Below are 20,009 nucleotides of genomic sequence, written 5' to 3' on the forward strand. Positions count from 1 at the left end.
TCCGGCTGTCCAGGGAAGCACCTGACGTCTCCAAGCTCCGCCTTCCGCCAGCTACCGGTAGAGGCCTAGCAAGTGGCTAGTGGGGATTCGTCGACACCACACCGGTGTGGTAAAGCAGTGCGTCGGCACATACAGAGCAGAACCGTGGTTCCAAACGCCACGGCAGGTTAGGAGTTTGGTGGTGGCAGCAAGAACCCGCCCACAACGCAGTGGGTGGAGTCAGTAACAGGCGGTTACTGACGGTAAGCGGGAATCCCCTATGTGGTCAGGCCTCGTGCGGCTTGACCTTCCATTCTGTGCGCAGTCAACGGGACGCGGAAGCTGCGAGTGCTTCCGTACGGTATCGTCCTGTCACAATCCTTAAATACATTACATTTTAAATCACACTGTACATTTCCCTTTAAATACACACTGAGCCTGTGCCTTGCACAGACTCTACATACTCAGGCACTGCAGTGCCTTACAACACACTGTATGTCATTATTTTACACAATGTTTCGTTCTGTAACTACTGTGTACTAGCCCTGCAGCCTGGCTGCTAGGGCTCTCTGTGTGCTGGAGGTATGGGGCTGGCTTCCCCCACCCTCCAGCCTGTCTGCCTGCCACTGGGGTCCAGGGAGCTGGCTCTCCCTGTCCCCCCAGTGTGGCACTACTTTTGTGGCCCCGCCGCACGCAGCGGCGCACCCCCCTGTACTGAAGCCCGGCGGCCCGGGACACTTGTCCCGGCCGCCGTGACTCTGGCTCTGTTGCAGCGCTGAGGCGCCGGGAGCGTAGCTCCCGGACCCCAGCGCTCATCAGCCTGCTTGCCAACCTAATTTCCCCCACACCGCTAGGGAGCCGGCTAGCCCGGTCCCCCGTGAGCGGTGCTGACTTGTGGCCTCGCTGCAGCGTCCGGCGGGGAGCCGGGCTGCAGCGCACCCCCCTCGCCGGCTAGCAGCCCGGGACGTCCGTCCCGGCTGCTGCGGCTGGCCACCCGTGCTGGGCTGAGGAGCTGGGAGCAGAGCTCCCGGCCCCCAGCGGCGGCTCTCACAGAGAGCACTGCAGCGGGAGCCGAGCTCCCAGCCGCAGCGCTCACCCTTCTCCCCGGCGCGCACACTCCAGTGCGCCCGGGGCTACACTGACCGCTGCCGGGAGCGGAGCTCCCGGACTCCGGCTGCCTCCTCTCCCCCGGCGCGCACACTCTGCTGAGCGCGCCGGGGGCTGTCCTCCCTGCCGTGGTCTCCGGAGGGGTCCGGGACCACGGCACAATTTAAAATACATTTTTTTTACATTTAATACAACATGGCGCCTAGCGCCCCATACATTTTTAAATCTGGCGCCAAGCGCCCATTGTCTCTCGGAATGGCGCCGGGCACTAGGGGTTAACCCCTTCAGTGCCGCAGGCGGCCATTCCCCTCGTGGCTGGGGCTCTCCGGCCACACTTAGTATGGGCATTTTATCTACAGCTGAGGGTACAGGATCCTAGATACAGCATCCCAGCAATATGACAGTAACCTAGTACCAGGCATCTTATCTACAGCTGAGGGTACAGGATCCTAGATACATCACCCAGCAATATGACAGTAACCTAGTACCAGGCATCTTATCTACAGCTGAGGGTACAGGATCCTAGATACATCACCCAGCAATATGACAGTGACCTAGTACCAGGCATCTTATCTACAGCTGAGGGTACAGAATCCTAGATACAGCATCCCAGCAATATGACAGTAACCTAGTACCAGGCATCTTATCTACAGCTGAGGGTACAGGATCCTAGATACAGCATACAGCAATATGACAGTAACCTAGTACCAGGCATCTTATCTACAGCTGAGGGTACAGGATCCTAGATACATCACCCAGCAATATGACAGTAACCTAGTACCGGACATCTTATCTACAGCTGAGGGTACAGGATCCTAGATACTGCATCCCAGCAATATGACAGTAACCTAGTACCGGACATCTTATCTACAGCTGAGGGTACAGGATCCTAGATACAGCATAACAGCAATATGACAGTAACCTAGTACCATGCATCTTATCTACAGCTGAGGGTACAGGATCCTAGATACAGCATCCCAGCAATATGACAGTAACCTAGTACCAGGCATCTTATCTACAGCTGAGGGTACAGGATCCTAGATACAGCATCCCAGCAATATGACAGTAACCTAGTACCAGGTATCTTATCTACAGCTGAGGATACAGGATCCTAGATACAGCATCCCAGCAATATGACAGTGACCTAGTACCAGGTATCTTATCTACAGCTGAGGGTACAGGGTCCTAGATACATTACCCAGCAATATGACAGTAACCTAGTACCGGACATCTTATCTACAGCTGAGAGTACAGGATCCTAGATACATCACCCAGCAATATGACAGTAACCTAGTACCAGGCCTCTTATCTACAGCTGAGGGTACAGGATCCTAGATACATCATCCAGCAATATGACAGTAACCTAGTACCGGGCATCTTATCTACAGCTGAGGGTACAGGATCCTAGATACAGCATCCAGCAATATGATAGTAACCTAGTACCGGGCATCTTATCTACAGCTGAGGGTACAGGATCCTAGATACATCATCCAGCAATATGACAGTAACCTAGTACCGGGCATCTTATCTACAGCTGAGGATACAGGATTCTAGATACATCACCCAGCAATATGACAGTAACCTAGTACCGGGCATCTTATCTACAGCTGAGAGTACAGGATCCTAGATACATCACCCAGCAATATGACAGTAACCTAGTACCGGGCATCTTATCTACAGCTGAGAGTACAGGATCCTAGATACATCATCCAGCAATATGACAGTAACCTAGTACCGGGCATCTTATCTACAGCTGAGAGTACAGGATCCTAGATACATCATCCCCGCAATATGACAGTAACCTAGTACCGGACATCTTATCTACAGCTGAGAGTACAGGATCCTAGATACATCATCCCCGCAATATGACAGTAACCTAGTACCAGGCATCTTATCTACAGCTGAGGGTACAGGATCCTAGATACATCACCCAGCAATATGACAGTAACCTAGTACCAGGCATCTTATCTACAGCTGAGGGTACAGGATCCTAGATACATCATCCCCGCAATATGACAGTAACCTAGTACCGGACATCTTATCTACAGCTGAGGGTACAGGATCCTAGATACAGCATCCAGCAATATGACAGTAATCTAGAACCGGGCATCTTATCTACAGCTGAGGGTACAGGATCCAAGACACATAACCCAGCAATATGACAGTAATCTAGAACCAGGCATCTTATCTACAGCTGAGGGTACAGGATCCTAGATACATCATCCAGCAATATGACAGTAACCTAGTATGGGCATCTTATCTACAGCTGAGGGTACAGGATCCTAGATACAGCATCCAGCAATATGACAGTAATCTAGAACCAGGCATCTTATCTACAGCTGAAGGTACAGGATCCTAGATACATCATCAAGCAATATGACAGTAACCTAGTACCGGGCATCTTATCTACAGCTGAGGGTACAGGATCCCAGCAATATGACAGTAACCTAGAACCGGGCATCTTATCTACAGCTGAGGGTACAGGATCCTAGATACATCATCCCAGCAATATGACAGTAACCTAGTACCGGGCATCTTATCTACAGCTGAGGGTACAGGATCATAGATACATCATCCCAGCAATATGACACAGACATTTATCTCACCAGGAAAGAGGTCGGTGCATCGCATGAAGATCTCCCAATAGATCAGACCCACAGAATACATGTCCACTTGTTTCAATGCAGACTCGCAGTCCCTGAGGTTAACTGCCCCTTCCAGCACTTCGGGGGCCATGTAACGGATAGTGCCAACCTGTAAATACAGCATAAAGTGATGGAGAGACTGACCATGTGTATCTCATACCTACTGCACTTATGGCTGCACAGAATATAGCCTACAAAGTAGTGGATAGCTCAGAGCACTATGTACCTACATCCAGCCTCAGTACACCAAGTAGGGCGATATGCCTGGGGTGAGTGAGCCGCCTGGTCCCGTGCAACTCTGCGAACATCGGGCATCTTTTTTTGTGCAAAAAATGCATCTTAGTTGCAAAACGAAGTGACTAGGACGCACCAGGAGACTACGCTGAGTAATGTGATATATGACACCTATATACTGTGTGTGACTGAGGCTATATACAGAGCACAATGTGACTAGGACGCACCAGGAAACTGCGCTGAGTAATGTGATATATGACACCTGTATACTGTGTGTGACTGAGGCTGTATATGGAGCACAATGTGACTAGGACGAACCAGGAGGCTGCGCTGAGTAATGTGATATATGACACCTGTATACTGTGTGTGACTGAGGCTATATACAGAGCACAATGTGACTAGGACGCACCAGGAAACTGCGCTGAGTAATGTGATATATGACACCTGTATACTGTGTGTGACTGAGGCTGTATATGGAGCACAATGTGACTAGGACGAACCAGGAGGCTGCGCTGAGTAATGTGATATATGACACCTGTATACTGTGTGTGACTGAGGCTGTATACAGAGCACAATGCGACTAGGACGCACCAGGAGACTGCGCTGAGTAATGTGATATGACACCTGTATACTGTGTGTGACTGAGGCTGTATATGGAGCACAATGTGACTAGGATGCATCAGGAGACTGCGCTGAGTAATGTGATATATGACACCTGTATACTGTGTGTGACTGAGGCTGTATACGGAGCACAGTGTGACTAGGACGCACCAGGAGACTGCGCTGAGTAATGTGATATACTGTATGACACCTGTATACTGTGTGTGACTGAGGCTGTATACGGAGCACAATGTGACTAGGACGCACCAGGAGACTGCGCTGAGTAATGTGATATATGACACCTGTATACTGTGTGTGACTGAGGCTGCATACGGGACACAATGTGACTAGGACGCACCAGGAGACTGCGCTGAGTAATGTGATATATGACACCTGTATACTGTGTGTGACTGAGGCTGTATACAGAGCACAGTGTGACTAGGATGCACCAGGAGACTGCGCTGAGTAATGTGATATGTGACAGCTGTATACTGTGTGTGACTGAGGCTGTATACGGAGCACAATGTGACTAGGACGCACCAGGAGACTGCGCTGAGTAATGTGAGATATGACACCTGTATACTGTGTGTGAATGATGCTGTATACAGAGCACAGTGTGACTAGAACGCACCAGGAGACTCCTCTGAGTAATGTGACATATGACACCTCTATACTGTGTGTGACTGAGGCTGTATACGGAGCACAATGTGACTAGGACGCATCAGGAGACTGCGCTGAGTAATGTGATATGTGACACCTGTATACTGTGTGTGACTGAGGCTGTATACGGAGCACAATGTGACTAGGACGCACCAGGAGACTGCGCTGAGTAATGTGATATGCGACACCTGTATACTGTGTGTGACTGAGGCTGTATACGGAGCACAATGTGACAAGGACGCACCAGGAGACTGCGCTAAATAATGTGATATATGACATCTGTATACTGTGTGTGACTGATGCTGTAAACATAGCACAATGTGACTAGGACGCACCAGGAGACTGCGCTGAGTAATGTGATATATGACACCTGTATACTGTGTGTGACTGAGGCTGTATACGGAGCACAATGTGACTAGGATGCACCAGGAGACTGCGCTGAGTAATGTGATATGCGACACCTGTATACTGTGTGTGACTGAGGCTGTACACGGAGCACATTGTGACTAGGATGCACCAGGAGACTGCGCTGAGTAATGTGATATATGACACCTGTATACTGTGTGTGACTGAGGCTGTATACGGGGCACAATGTGACTAGGATGCACCAGGAGACTGCGCTGAGTAATGTGATATGTGACACCTGTATACAGTGTGTGACTGAGGCTGTATACGGAGCACAATGTGACTAGGACGCACCAGGAGACTGCGCTGAGTAATGTGATATGACACCTGTATACTGTGTGCGACTGAGGCTGTATACGGGACACAATGTGACTAGGACGCACCAGGAGACTGCGCTGAGTAATGTGATATGACACCTGTATACTGTGTGTGACTGAGGCTGTATACGGAGCACAATGTGACTAGGACGCACCAGGAGACTGCGCTGAGTAATGTGATATATGACACCTGTATACTGTGTGTGACTGAGGCTGTATACAGAGCACAATGTGACTAGGACGCACCAGGAGACTGCGCTGAGTAATGTGATATATAACACCTGTATACTGTGTGTGACTGAGGCTGTATACGGAGCACAGTGTGACTAGGACGCACCATGAGACTGCGCTGAGTAATGTGATATATGACACCTGTATACTGTGTGTGACTGAGGCTGTATACGGAGCACAATGTGACTAGGATGCACCAGGAGACTGCGCTGAGTAATGTGATATATGACACCTGTATACTGTGTGTGACTGAGGCTGTATACAGAGCACAGTGTGACTAGGACGCACCAGGAGACTGCGCTGAGTAATGTGATATATGACACCTGTATACTGTGTGTGACTGAGGCTGTATACGGAGCACAATGTGACTAGGATGCATCAGGAGACTGCGCTGAGTAATGTGATATATGACACCTGTATACTGTGTGTGACTGAGGCTGTATACAGAGCACAATGTGACTAGGACGCACCAGGAGACTGCGCTGAGTAATGTGATATATAACACCTGTATACTGTGTGTGACTGAGGCTGTATACGGAGCACAGTGTGACTAGGACGCACCAGGAGACTGCGCTGAGTAATGTGATATGTGACACCTGTATACTGTGTGTGACTGAGGCTGTATACGGGGCACAATGTGACTAGGACGAACCAGGAGGCTGCGCTGAGTAATGTGATATATGACACCTGTATACTGTGTGTGACTGAGGCTGTATACGGAGCACAATGTGACTAGGACGCACCAGGAGACTGCGCTGAGTAATGTGATATATGACACATGTATACAGTGTGTGACTGAGGCTGTATACAGAGCACAATGCGACTAGGACGCACCAGGAGACTGCGCTGAGTAATGTGATATGACACCTGTATACTGTGTGTGACTGAGGCTGTATACGGAGCACAATGTGACTAGGACGCACCAGGAGACTGCGCTGAGTAATGTGATATATGACACCTGTATACTGTGTGTGACTGAGGCTGTATACAGAGCACAATGTGACTAGGACGCACCAGGAGACTGCGCTGAGTAATGTGATATATGACACCTGTATACTGTGTGTGACTGAGGCTGTATACGGAGCACAATGTGACTAGGATGCACCAGGAGACTGCGCTGAGTAATGTGATATATGACACCTGTATACTGTGTGTGACTGAGGCTGTATACAGAGCACAGTGTGACTAGGACGCACCAGGAGACTGCGCTGAGTAATGTGATATATGACACCTGTATACTGTGTGTGACTGAGGCTGTATACGGAGCACAATGTGACTAGGATGCATCAGGAGACTGCGCTGAGTAATGTGATATATGACACCTGTATACTGTGTGTGACTGAGGCTGTATACGGAGCACAATGTGACTAGGATGCATCAGGAGACTGCGCTGAGTAATGTGATATATGACACCTGTATACTGTGTGTGACTGAGGCTGTATACGGAGCACAGTGTGACAAGGACGCACCAGGAGACTGCGCTGAGTAATGTGATATACTGTATGACACCTGTATACTGTGTGTGACTGAGGCTGTATACGGAGCACAATGTGACTAGGACGCACCAGGAGACTGCGCTGAGTAATGTGATATATGACACCTGTATACTGTGTGTGACTGAGGCTGTATACGGGACACAATGTGACTAGAACGCACCAGGAGACTGCGCTGAGTAATGTGATATATGACACCTGTATACTGTGTGTGACTGAGGCTGTATACAGAGCACAGTGTGACTAGGATGCACCAGGAGACTGCGCTGAGTAATGTGATATGTGACAGCTGTATACTGTGTGTGACTGAGGCTGTATACGGAGCACAGTGTGACTAGGATGCACCAGGAGACTGCGCTGAGTAATGTGATATATGACACCTGTATACTGTGTGTGACTGAGGCTGTATACAGAGCACAATGTGACTAGGACGCACCAGGAGACTGCGCTGAGTAACGTGATATGTGACACCTGTATACTGTGTGTGACTGAGGCTGTATACGGAGCACAGTGTGACTAGGACGCACCAGGAGACTGCGCTGAGTAATGTGAGATATGACACCTGTATACTGTGTGTGAATGATGCTGTATACAGAGCACAGTGTGACTAGAACGCACCAGGAGACTCCTCTGAGTAATGTGACATATGACACCTGTATACTGTGTGTGACTGAGGCTGTATACGGAGCACAATGTGACTAGGACGCATCAGGAGACTGCGCTGAGTAATGTGATATGTGACACCTGTATACTGTGTGTGACTGAGGCTGTATACGGAGCACAATGTGACTAGGACGCACCAGGAGACTGCGCTGAGTAATGTGATATGCGACACCTGTATACTGTGTGTGACTGAGGCTGTATACGGAGCACAATGTGACAAGGACGCACCAGGAGACTGCGCTAAATAATGTGATATATGACATCTGTATACTGTGTGTGACTGATGCTGTAAACATAGCACAATGTTACTAGGACGCACCAGGAGACTGCGCTGAGTAATGTGATATATGACACCTGTATACTGTGTGTGACTGAGGCTGTACACGGAGCACATTGTGACTAGGATGCACCAGGAGACTGCGCTGAGTAATGTGATATGACACCTGTATACTGTGTGCGACTGAGGCTGTATACGGAGTACAATGTGACTAGGACGCACCAGGAGACTGTGCTGAGTAATGTGATATGTGACACCTGTATACTATGTGTGACTGAGGCTGTATACGGGGCACAATGTGACTAGGATGCACCAGGAGACTGCGCTAAGTAATGTGATATGTGACACCTGTATACAGTGTGTGACTGAGGCTGTATACAGAGCACAGTGTGACTAGGACGCACCAGGAGACTGCGCTGAGTAATGTGATATATGACACCTGTATACGGAGCACAATGTGACTAGGACGCACCAGGAGACTGCGCTGAGTAACGTGATATGTGACACCTGTATACTGTGTGTGACTGAGGCTGTATACGGAGCAGTGTGACTAGGACGCACCAGGAGACTGCGCTGAGTAATGTGAGATATGACACCTGTATACTGTGTGTGAATGATGCTGTATACAGAGCACAGTGTGACTAGAACGCACCAGGAGACTCCTCTGAGTAATGTGACATATGACACCTGTATACAGTGTGTGACTGAGGCTGTATACGGAGCACAATGTGACTAGGACGCATCAGGAGACTGCGCTGAGTAATGTGATATGTGACACCTGTATACTGTGTGTGACTGAGGCTGTATACGGAGCACAATGTGACTAGGACGCACCAGGAGACTCCTCTGAGTAATGTGACATATGACACCTGTATACTGTGTGTGACTGAGGCTGTATACGGAGCACAATGTGACTAGGACGCATCAGGAGACTGCGCTGAGTAATGTGATATGTGACACCTGTATACTGTGTGTGACTGAGGCTGTATACGGAGCACAATGTGACTAGGACGCACCAGGAGACTGCGCTGAGTAATGTGATATGCGACACCTGTATACTGTGTGTGACTGAGGCTGTATACGGAGCACAATGTGACAAGGACGCACCAGGAGACTGCGCTAAATAATGTGATATATGACATCTGTATACTGTGTGTGACTGATGCTGTAAACATAGCACAATGTGACTAGGACGCACCAGGAGACTGCGCTGAGTAATGTGATATATGACACCTGTATACTGTGTGTGACTGAGGCTGTACACGGAGCACATTGTGACTAGGATGCACCAGGAGACTGCGCTGAGTAATGTGATATGACACCTGTATACTGTGTGCGACTGAGGCTGTATACGGAGTACAATGTGACTAGGACGCACCAGGAGACTGTGCTGAGTAATGTGATATGTGACACCTGTATACTATGTGTGACTGAGGCTGTATACGGGGCACAATGTGACTAGGATGCACCAGGAGACTGCGCTGAGTAATGTGATATGTGACACCTGTATACAGTGTGTGACTGAGGCTGTATACAGAGCACAGTGTGACTAGGACGCACCAGGAGACTGCGCTGAGTAATGTGATATATGACACCTGTATACGGAGCACAATGTGACTAGGACGCACCAGGAGACTGCGCTGAGTAACGTGATATGTGACACCTGTATACTGTGTGTGACTGAGGCTGTATACGGAGCAGTGTGACTAGGACGCACCAGGAGACTGCGCTGAGTAATGTGAGATATGACACCTGTATACTGTGTGTGAATGATGCTGTATACAGAGCACAGTGTGACTAGAACGCACCAGGAGACTCCTCTGAGTAATGTGACATACGACACCTGTATACTGTGTGTGACTGAGGCTGTATACGGAGCACAATGTGACTAGGACGCATCAGGAGACTGCGCTGAGTAATGTGATATGTGACACCTGTATACTGTGTGTGACTGAGGCTGTATACGGAGCACAATGTGACTAGGACGCACCAGGAGACTGCGCTGAGTAATGTGATATGCGACACCTGTATACTGTGTGTGACTGAGGCTGTATACGGAGCACAATGTGACAAGGACGCACCAGGAGACTGCGCTAAATAATGTGATATATGACATCTGTATACTGTGTGTGACTGATGCTGTAAACATAGCACAATGTGACTAGGACGCACCAGGAGACTGCGCTGAGTAATGTGATATATGACACCTGTATACTGTGTGTGACTGAGGCTGTATACGGAGCACAATGTGACTAGGACGCACCAGGAGACTGCGCTGAGTAATGTGATATATGACACCTGTATACTGTGTGTGACTGAGGCTGTATACAGAGCACAATGTGACTAGGACGCACCAGGAGACTGCGCTGAGTAATGTGATATATAACACCTGTATACTGTGTGTGACTGAGGCTGTATACAGAGCACAGTGTGACTAGGATGCACCAGGAGACTGCGCTGAGTAATGTGATATGTGACAGCTGTATACTGTGTGTGACTGAGGCTGTATACGGAGCACAGTGTGACTAGGATGCACCAGGAGACTGCGCTGAGTAATGTGATATATGACACCTGTATACTGTGTGTGACTGAGGCTGTATACAGAGCACAGTGTGACTAGGACGCACCAGGAGACTGCGCTGAGTAATGTGATATATGACACCTGTATACTGTGTGTGACTGAGGCTGTATACGGAGCACAATGTGACTAGGATGCATCAGGAGACTGCGCTGAGTAATGTGATATATGACACCTGTATACTGTGTGTGACTGAGGCTGTATACTGAGCACAGTGTGACTAGGACGCACCAGGAGACTGCGCTGAGTAATGTGATATACTGTATGACACCTGTATACTGTGTGTGACTGAGGCTGTATACGGAGCACAATGTGACTAGGACGCACCAGGAGACTGCGCTGAGTAATGTGATATATGACACCTGTATACTGTGTGTGACTGAGGCTGTATACGGGACACAATGTGACTAGGACGCACCAGGAGACTGCGCTGAGTAATGTGATATATGACACCTGTATACTGTGTGTGACTGAGGCTGTATACAGAGCACAGTGTGACTAGGATGCACCAGGAGACTGCGCTGAGTAATGTGATATGTGACAGCTGTATACTGTGTGTGACTGAGGCTGTATACGGAGCACAGTGTGACTAGGATGCACCAGGAGACTGCGCTGAGTAATGTGATATATGACATCTGTATACTGTGTGTGACTGAGGCTGTATACAGAGCACAATGTGACTAGGACGCACCAGGAGACTGCGCTGAGTAACGTGATATGTGACACCTGTATACTGTGTGTGACTGAGGCTGTATACGGAGCACAGTGTGACTAGGACGCACCAGGAGACTGCGCTGAGTAATGTGAGATATGACACCTGTATACTGTGTGAATGATGCTGTATACAGAGCACAGTGTGACTAGAACGCACCAGGAGACTCCTCTGAGTAATGTGACATTTGACACCTGTATACTGTGTGTGACTGAGGCTGTATACGGAGCACAATGTGACTAGGACGCATCAGGAGACTGCGCTGAGTAATGTGATATGTGACACCTGTATACTGTGTGTGACTGAGGCTGTATACGGAGCACAATGTGACTAGGACGCACCAGGAGACTGCGCTGAGTAATGTGATATGCGACACCTGTATACTGTGTGTGACTGAGGCTGTATACGGAGCACAATGTGACAAGGACGCACCAGGAGACTGCGCTAAATAATGTGATATATGACATCTGTATACTGTGTGTGACTGATGCTGTAAACATAGCACAATGTGACTAGGACGCACCAGGAGACTGCGCTGAGTAATGTGATATATGACACCTGTATACTGTGTGTGACTGAGGCTGTACACGGAGCACATTGTGACTAGGATGCACCAGGAGACTGCGCTGAGTAATGTGATATATGACACCTGTATACTGTGTGCGACTGAGGCTGTATACGGAGTACAATGTGACTAGGACGCACCAGGAGACTGTGCTGAGTAATGTGATATGTGACACCTGTATACTGTGTGTGACTGAGGCTGTATACGGGGCACAATGTGACTAGGACGCACCAGGAGACTGCGCTGAGTAATGTGATATATGACACCTGTATACTGTGTGTGACTGAGGCTGTATACAGAGCACAATGTGACTAGGACGCACCAGGAGACTGCGCTGAGTAACGTGATATGTGACACCTGTATACTGTGTGTGACTGAGGCTGTATACGGAGCACAGTGTGACTAGGACGCACCAGGAGACTGCGCTGAGTAATGTGAGATATGACACCTGTATACTGTGTGTGAATGATGCTGTATACAGAGCACAGTGTGACTAGAACGCACCAGGAGACTCCTCTGAGTAATGTGACATATGACACCTGTATACTGTGTGTGACTGAGGCTGTATACGGAGCACAATGTGACTAGGACGCATCAGGAGACTGCGCTGAGTAATGTGATATGTGACACCTGTATACTGTGTGTGACTGAGGCTGTATACGGAGCACAATGTGACTAGGACGCACCAGGAGACTGCGCTGAGTAATGTGATATGCGACACCTGTATACTGTGTGTGACTGAGGCTGTATACGGAGCACAATGTGACAAGGACGCACCAGGAGACTGCGCTAAATAATGTGATATATGACATCTGTATACTGTGTGTGACTGATGCTGTAAACATAGCACAATGTGACTAGGACGCACCAGGAGACTGCGCTGAGTAATGTGATATATGACACCTGTATACTGTGTGTGACTGAGGCTGTACACGGAGCACATTGTGACTAGGATGCACCAGGAGACTGCGCTGAGTAATGTGATATGACACCTGTATACTGTGTGCGACTGAGGCTGTATACAGAGCACAGTGTGACTAGGACGCACCAGGAGACTGTGCTGAGTAATGTGATATGTGACACCTGTATACTATGTGTGACTGAGGCTGTATACGGGGCACAATGTGACTAGGATGCACCAGGAGACTGCGCTAAGTAATGTGATATGTGACACCTGTATACAGTGTGTGACTGAGGCTGTATACAGAGCACAGTGTGACTAGGACGCACCAGGAGACTGCGCTGAGTAATGTGATATATGACACCTGTATACGGAGCACAATGTGACTAGGACGCACCAGGAGACTGCGCTGAGTAACGTGATATGTGACACCTGTATACTGTGTGTGACTGAGGCTGTATACGGAGCAGTGTGACTAGGACGCACCAGGAGACTGCGCTGAGTAATGTGAGATATGACACCTGTATACTGTGTGTGAATGATGCTGTATACAGAGCACAGTGTGACTAGAACGCACCAGGAGACTCCTCTGAGTAATGTGACATATGACACCTGTATACTGTGTGTGACTGAGGCTGTATACGGAGCACAATGTGACTAGGACGCATCAGGAGACTGCGCTGAGTAATGTGATATGTGACACCTGTATACTGTGTGTGACTGAGGCTGTATACGGAGCACAATGTGACTAGGACGCACCAGGAGACTCCTCTGAGTAATGTGACATATGACACCTGTATACTGTGTGTGACTGAGGCTGTATACGGAGCACAATGTGACTAGGACGCATCAGGAGACTGCGCTGAGTAATGTGATATGTGACACCTGTATACTGTGTGTGACTGAGGCTGTATACGGAGCACAATGTGACTAGGACGCACCAGGAGACTGCGCTGAGTAATGTGATATGCGACACCTGTATACTGTGTGTGACTGAGGCTGTATACGGAGCACAATGTGACAAGGACGCACCAGGAGACTGCGCTAAATAATGTGATATATGACATCTGTATACTGTGTGTGACTGATGCTGTAAACATAGCACAATGTGACTAGGACGCACCAGGAGACTGCGCTGAGTAATGTGATATATGACACCTGTATACTGTGTGTGACTGAGGCTGTACACGGAGCACATTGTGACTAGGATGCACCAGGAGACTGCGCTGAGTAATGTGATATGACACCTGTATACTGTGTGCGACTGAGGCTGTATACGGAGTACAATGTGACTAGGACGCACCAGGAGACTGTGCTGAGTAATGTGATATGTGACACCTGTATACTATGTGTGACTGAGGCTGTATACGGGGCACAATGTGACTAGGATGCACCAGGAGACTGCGCTGAGTAATGTGATATGTGACACCTGTATACAGTGTGTGACTGAGGCTGTATACAGAGCACAGTGTGACTAGGACGCACCAGGAGACTGCGCTGAGTAATGTGATATATGACACCTGTATACGGAGCACAATGTGACTAGGACGCACCAGGAGACTGCGCTGAGTAACGTGATATGTGACACCTGTATACTGTGTGTGACTGAGGCTGTATACGGAGCAGTGTGACTAGGACGCACCAGGAGACTGCGCTGAGTAATGTGAGATATGACACCTGTATACTGTGTGTGAATGATGCTGTATACAGAGCACAGTGTGACTAGAACGCACCAGGAGACTCCTCTGAGTAATGTGACATATGACACCTGTATACTGTGTGTGACTGAGGCTGTATACGGAGCACAATGTGACTAGGACGCACCAGGAGACTGCGCTGAGTAATGTGATATGCGACACCTGTATACTGTGTGTGACTGAGGCTGTATACGGAGCACAATGTGACAAGGACGCACCAGGAGACTGCGCTAAATAATGTGATATATGACATCTGTATACTGTGTGTGACTGATGCTGTAAACATAGCACAATGTGACTAGGACGCACCAGGAGACTGCGCTGAGTAATGTGATATATGACACCTGTATACTGTGTGTGACTGAGGCTGTACACGGAGCACATTGTGACTAGGATGCACCAGGAGACTGCGCTGAGTAATGTGATATGACACCTGTATACTGTGTGCGACTGAGGCTGTATACGGAGTACAATGTGACTAGGACGCACCAGGAGACTGTGCTGAGTAATGTGATATGTGACACCTGTATACTATGTGTGACTGAGGCTGTATACGGGGCACAATGTGACTAGGATGCACCAGGAGACTGCGCTGAGTAATGTGATATGTGACACCTGTATACAGTGTGTGACTGAGGCTGTATACAGAGCACAGTGTGACTAGGACGCACCAGGAGACTGCGCTGAGTAATGTGATATATGACACCTGTATACGGAGCACAATGTGACTAGGACGCACCAGGAGACTGCGCTGAGTAACGTGATATGTGACACCTGTATACTGTGTGTGACTGAGGCTGTATACGGAGCAGTGTGACTAGGACGCACCAGGAGACTGCGCTGAGTAATGTGAGATATGACACCTGTATACTGTGTGTGAATGATGCTGTATACAGAGCACAGTGTGACTAGAACGCACCAGGAGACTCCTCTGAGTAATGTGACATACGACACCTGTATACTGTGTGTGACTGAGGCTGTATACGGAGCACAATGTGACTAGGACGCATCAGGAGACTGCGCTGAGTAATGTGATATGTGACACCTGTATACTGTGTGTGACTGAGGCTGTATACGGAGCACAATGTGACTAGGACGCACCAGGAGACTGCGCTGAGTAATGTGATATGCGACACCTGTATACTGTGTGTGACTGAGGCTGTATACGGAGCACAATGTGACAAGGACGCACCAGGAGACTGCGCTAAATAATGTGATATATGACATCTGTATACTGTGTGTGACTGATGCTGTAAACATAGCACAATGTGACTAGGACGCACCAGGAGACTGCGCTGAGTAATGTGATATATGACACCTGTATACTGTGTGTGACTGAGGCTGTATACGGAGCACAATGTGACTAGGACGCACCAGGAGACTGCGCTGAGTAATGTGATATATGACACCTGTATACTGTGTGTGACTGAGGCTGTATACAGAGCACAATGTGACTAGGACGCACCAGGAGACTGCGCTGAGTAATGTGATATATAACACCTGTATACTGTGTGTGACTGAGGCTGTATACAGAGCACAGTGTGACTAGGATGCACCAGGAGACTGCGCTGAGTAATGTGATATGTGACAGCTGTATACTGTGTGTGACTGAGGCTGTATACGGAGCACAGTGTGACTAGGATGCACCAGGAGACTGCGCTGAGTAATGTGATATATGACACCTGTATACTGTGTGTGACTGAGGCTGTATACAGAGCACAGTGTGACTAGGACGCACCAGGAGACTGCGCTGAGTAATGTGATATATGACACCTGTATACTGTGTGTGACTGAGGCTGTATACGGAGCACAATGTGACTAGGATGCATCAGGAGACTGCGCTGAGTAATGTGATATATGACACCTGTATACTGTGTGTGACTGAGGCTGTATACTGAGCACAGTGTGACTAGGACGCACCAGGAGACTGCGCTGAGTAATGTGATATACTGTATGACACCTGTATACTGTGTGTGACTGAGGCTGTATACGGAGCACAATGTGACTAGGACGCACCAGGAGACTGCGCTGAGTAATGTGATATATGACACCTGTATACTGTGTGTGACTGAGGCTGTATACGGGACACAATGTGACTAGGACGCACCAGGAGACTGCGCTGAGTAATGTGATATATGACACCTGTATACTGTGTGTGACTGAGGCTGTATACAGAGCACAGTGTGACTAGGATGCACCAGGAGACTGCGCTGAGTAATGTGATATGTGACAGCTGTATACTGTGTGTGACTGAGGCTGTATACGGAGCACAGTGTGACTAGGATGCACCAGGAGACTGCGCTGAGTAATGTGATATATGACATCTGTATACTGTGTGTGACTGAGGCTGTATACAGAGCACAATGTGACTAGGACGCACCAGGAGACTGCGCTGAGTAACGTGATATGTGACACCTGTATACTGTGTGTGACTGAGGCTGTATACGGAGCACAGTGTGACTAGGACGCACCAGGAGACTGCGCTGAGTAATGTGAGATATGACACCTGTATACTGTGTGAATGATGCTGTATACAGAGCACAGTGTGACTAGAACGCACCAGGAGACTCCTCTGAGTAATGTGACATTTGACACCTGTATACTGTGTGTGACTGAGGCTGTATACGGAGCACAATGTGACTAGGACGCATCAGGAGACTGCGCTGAGTAATGTGATATGTGACACCTGTATACTGTGTGTGACTGAGGCTGTATACGGAGCACAATGTGACTAGGACGCACCAGGAGACTGCGCTGAGTAATGTGATATGCGACACCTGTATACTGTGTGTGACTGAGGCTGTATACGGAGCACAATGTGACAAGGACGCACCAGGAGACTGCGCTAAATAATGTGATATATGACATCTGTATACTGTGTGTGACTGATGCTGTAAACATAGCACAATGTGACTAGGACGCACCAGGAGACTGCGCTGAGTAATGTGATATATGACACCTGTATACTGTGTGTGACTGAGGCTGTACACGGAGCACATTGTGACTAGGATGCACCAGGAGACTGCGCTGAGTAATGTGATATATGACACCTGTATACTGTGTGCGACTGAGGCTGTATACGGAGTACAATGTGACTAGGACGCACCAGGAGACTGTGCTGAGTAATGTGATATGTGACACCTGTATACTGTGTGTGACTGAGGCTGTATACGGGGCACAATGTGACTAGGACGCACCAGGAGACTGCGCTGAGTAATGTGATATATGACACCTGTATACTGTGTGTGACTGAGGCTGTATACAGAGCACAATGTGACTAGGACGCACCAGGAGACTGCGCTGAGTAACGTGATATGTGACACCTGTATACTGTGTGTGACTGAGGCTGTATACGGAGCACAGTGTGACTAGGACGCACCAGGAGACTGCGCTGAGTAATGTGAGATATGACACCTGTATACTGTGTGTGAATGATGCTGTATACAGAGCACAGTGTGACTAGAACGCACCAGGAGACTCCTCTGAGTAATGTGACATATGACACCTGTATACTGTGTGTGACTGAGGCTGTATACGGAGCACAATGTGACTAGGACGCATCAGGAGACTGCGCTGAGTAATGTGATATGTGACACCTGTATACTGTGTGTGACTGAGGCTGTATACGGAGCACAATGTGACTAGGACGCACCAGGAGACTGCGCTAAATAATGTGATATATGACATCTGTATACTGTGTGTGACTGATGCTGTAAACATAGCACAATGTGACTAGGACGCACCAGGAGACTGCGCTGAGTAATGTGATATATGACACCTGTATACTGTGTGTGACTGAGGCTGTACACGGAGCACATTGTGACTAGGATGCACCAGGAGACTGCGCTGAGTAATGTGATATGACACCTGTATACTGTGTGCGACTGAGGCTGTATACAGAGCACAGTGTGACTAGGACGCACCAGGAGACTGTGCTGAGTAATGTGATATGTGACACCTGTATACTATGTGTGACTGAGGCTGTATACGGGGCACAATGTGACTAGGATGCACCAGGAGACTGCGCTAAGTAATGTGATATGTGACACCTGTATACAGTGTGTGACTGAGGCTGTATACAGAGCACAGTGTGACTAGGACGCACCAGGAGACTGCGCTGAGTAATGTGATATATGACACCTGTATACGGAGCACAATGTGACTAGGACGCACCAGGAGACTGCGCTGAGTAACGTGATATGTGACACCTGTATACTGTGTGTGACTGAGGCTGTATACGGAGCACAGTGTGACTAGGACGCACCAGGAGACTGCGCTGAGTAATGTGAGATATGACACCTGTATACTGTGTGAATGATGCTGTATACAGAGCACAGTGTGACTAGAACGCACCAGGAGACTCCTCTGAGTAATGTGACATTTGACACCTGTATACTGTGTGTGACTGAGGCTGTATACGGAGCACAATGTGACTAGGACGCATCAGGAGACTGCGCTGAGTAATGTGATATGTGACACCTGTATACTGTGTGTGACTGAGGCTGTATACGGAGCACAATGTGACTAGGACGCACCAGGAGACTGCGCTGAGTAATGTGATATGCGACACCTGTATACTGTGTGTGACTGAGGCTGTATACGGAGCACAATGTGACAAGGACGCACCAGGAGACTGCGCTAAATAATGTGATATATGACATCTGTATACTGTGTGTGACTGATGCTGTAAACATAGCACAATGTGACTAGGACGCACCAGGAGACTGCGCTGAGTAATGTGATATATGACACCTGTATACTGTGTGTGACTGAGGCTGTACACGGAGCACATTGTGACTAGGATGCACCAGGAGACTGCGCTGAGTAATGTGATATATGACACCTGTATACTGTGTGCGACTGAGGCTGTATACGGAGTACAATGTGACTAGGACGCACCAGGAGACTGTGCTGAGTAATGTGATATGTGACACCTGTATACTGT

The 20,009-nt window shown here is 48.7% G+C and overlaps 1 protein-coding gene across 1 annotated transcript in view; it reads right to left on the minus strand.

The window, feature by feature from the left end:
* Nucleotides 1–20,009, minus strand: part of BMPR2 (bone morphogenetic protein receptor type 2) — a 242,499-nt gene that overhangs the window by 19,789 nt on the left and 202,701 nt on the right. The window contains exon 9 of the mRNA XM_063932244.1: nt 3,693–3,840. Coding sequence (XP_063788314.1) covers nt 3,693–3,840 — 148 coding nt within the window. The remainder of the gene's footprint in view (nt 1–3,692; nt 3,841–20,009) is intronic.

This window comes from Pseudophryne corroboree, chromosome 7 (genome assembly GCF_028390025.1).
Source record: "Pseudophryne corroboree isolate aPseCor3 chromosome 7, aPseCor3.hap2, whole genome shotgun sequence".
NCBI lineage: Eukaryota > Metazoa > Chordata > Amphibia > Anura > Myobatrachidae > Pseudophryne > Pseudophryne corroboree.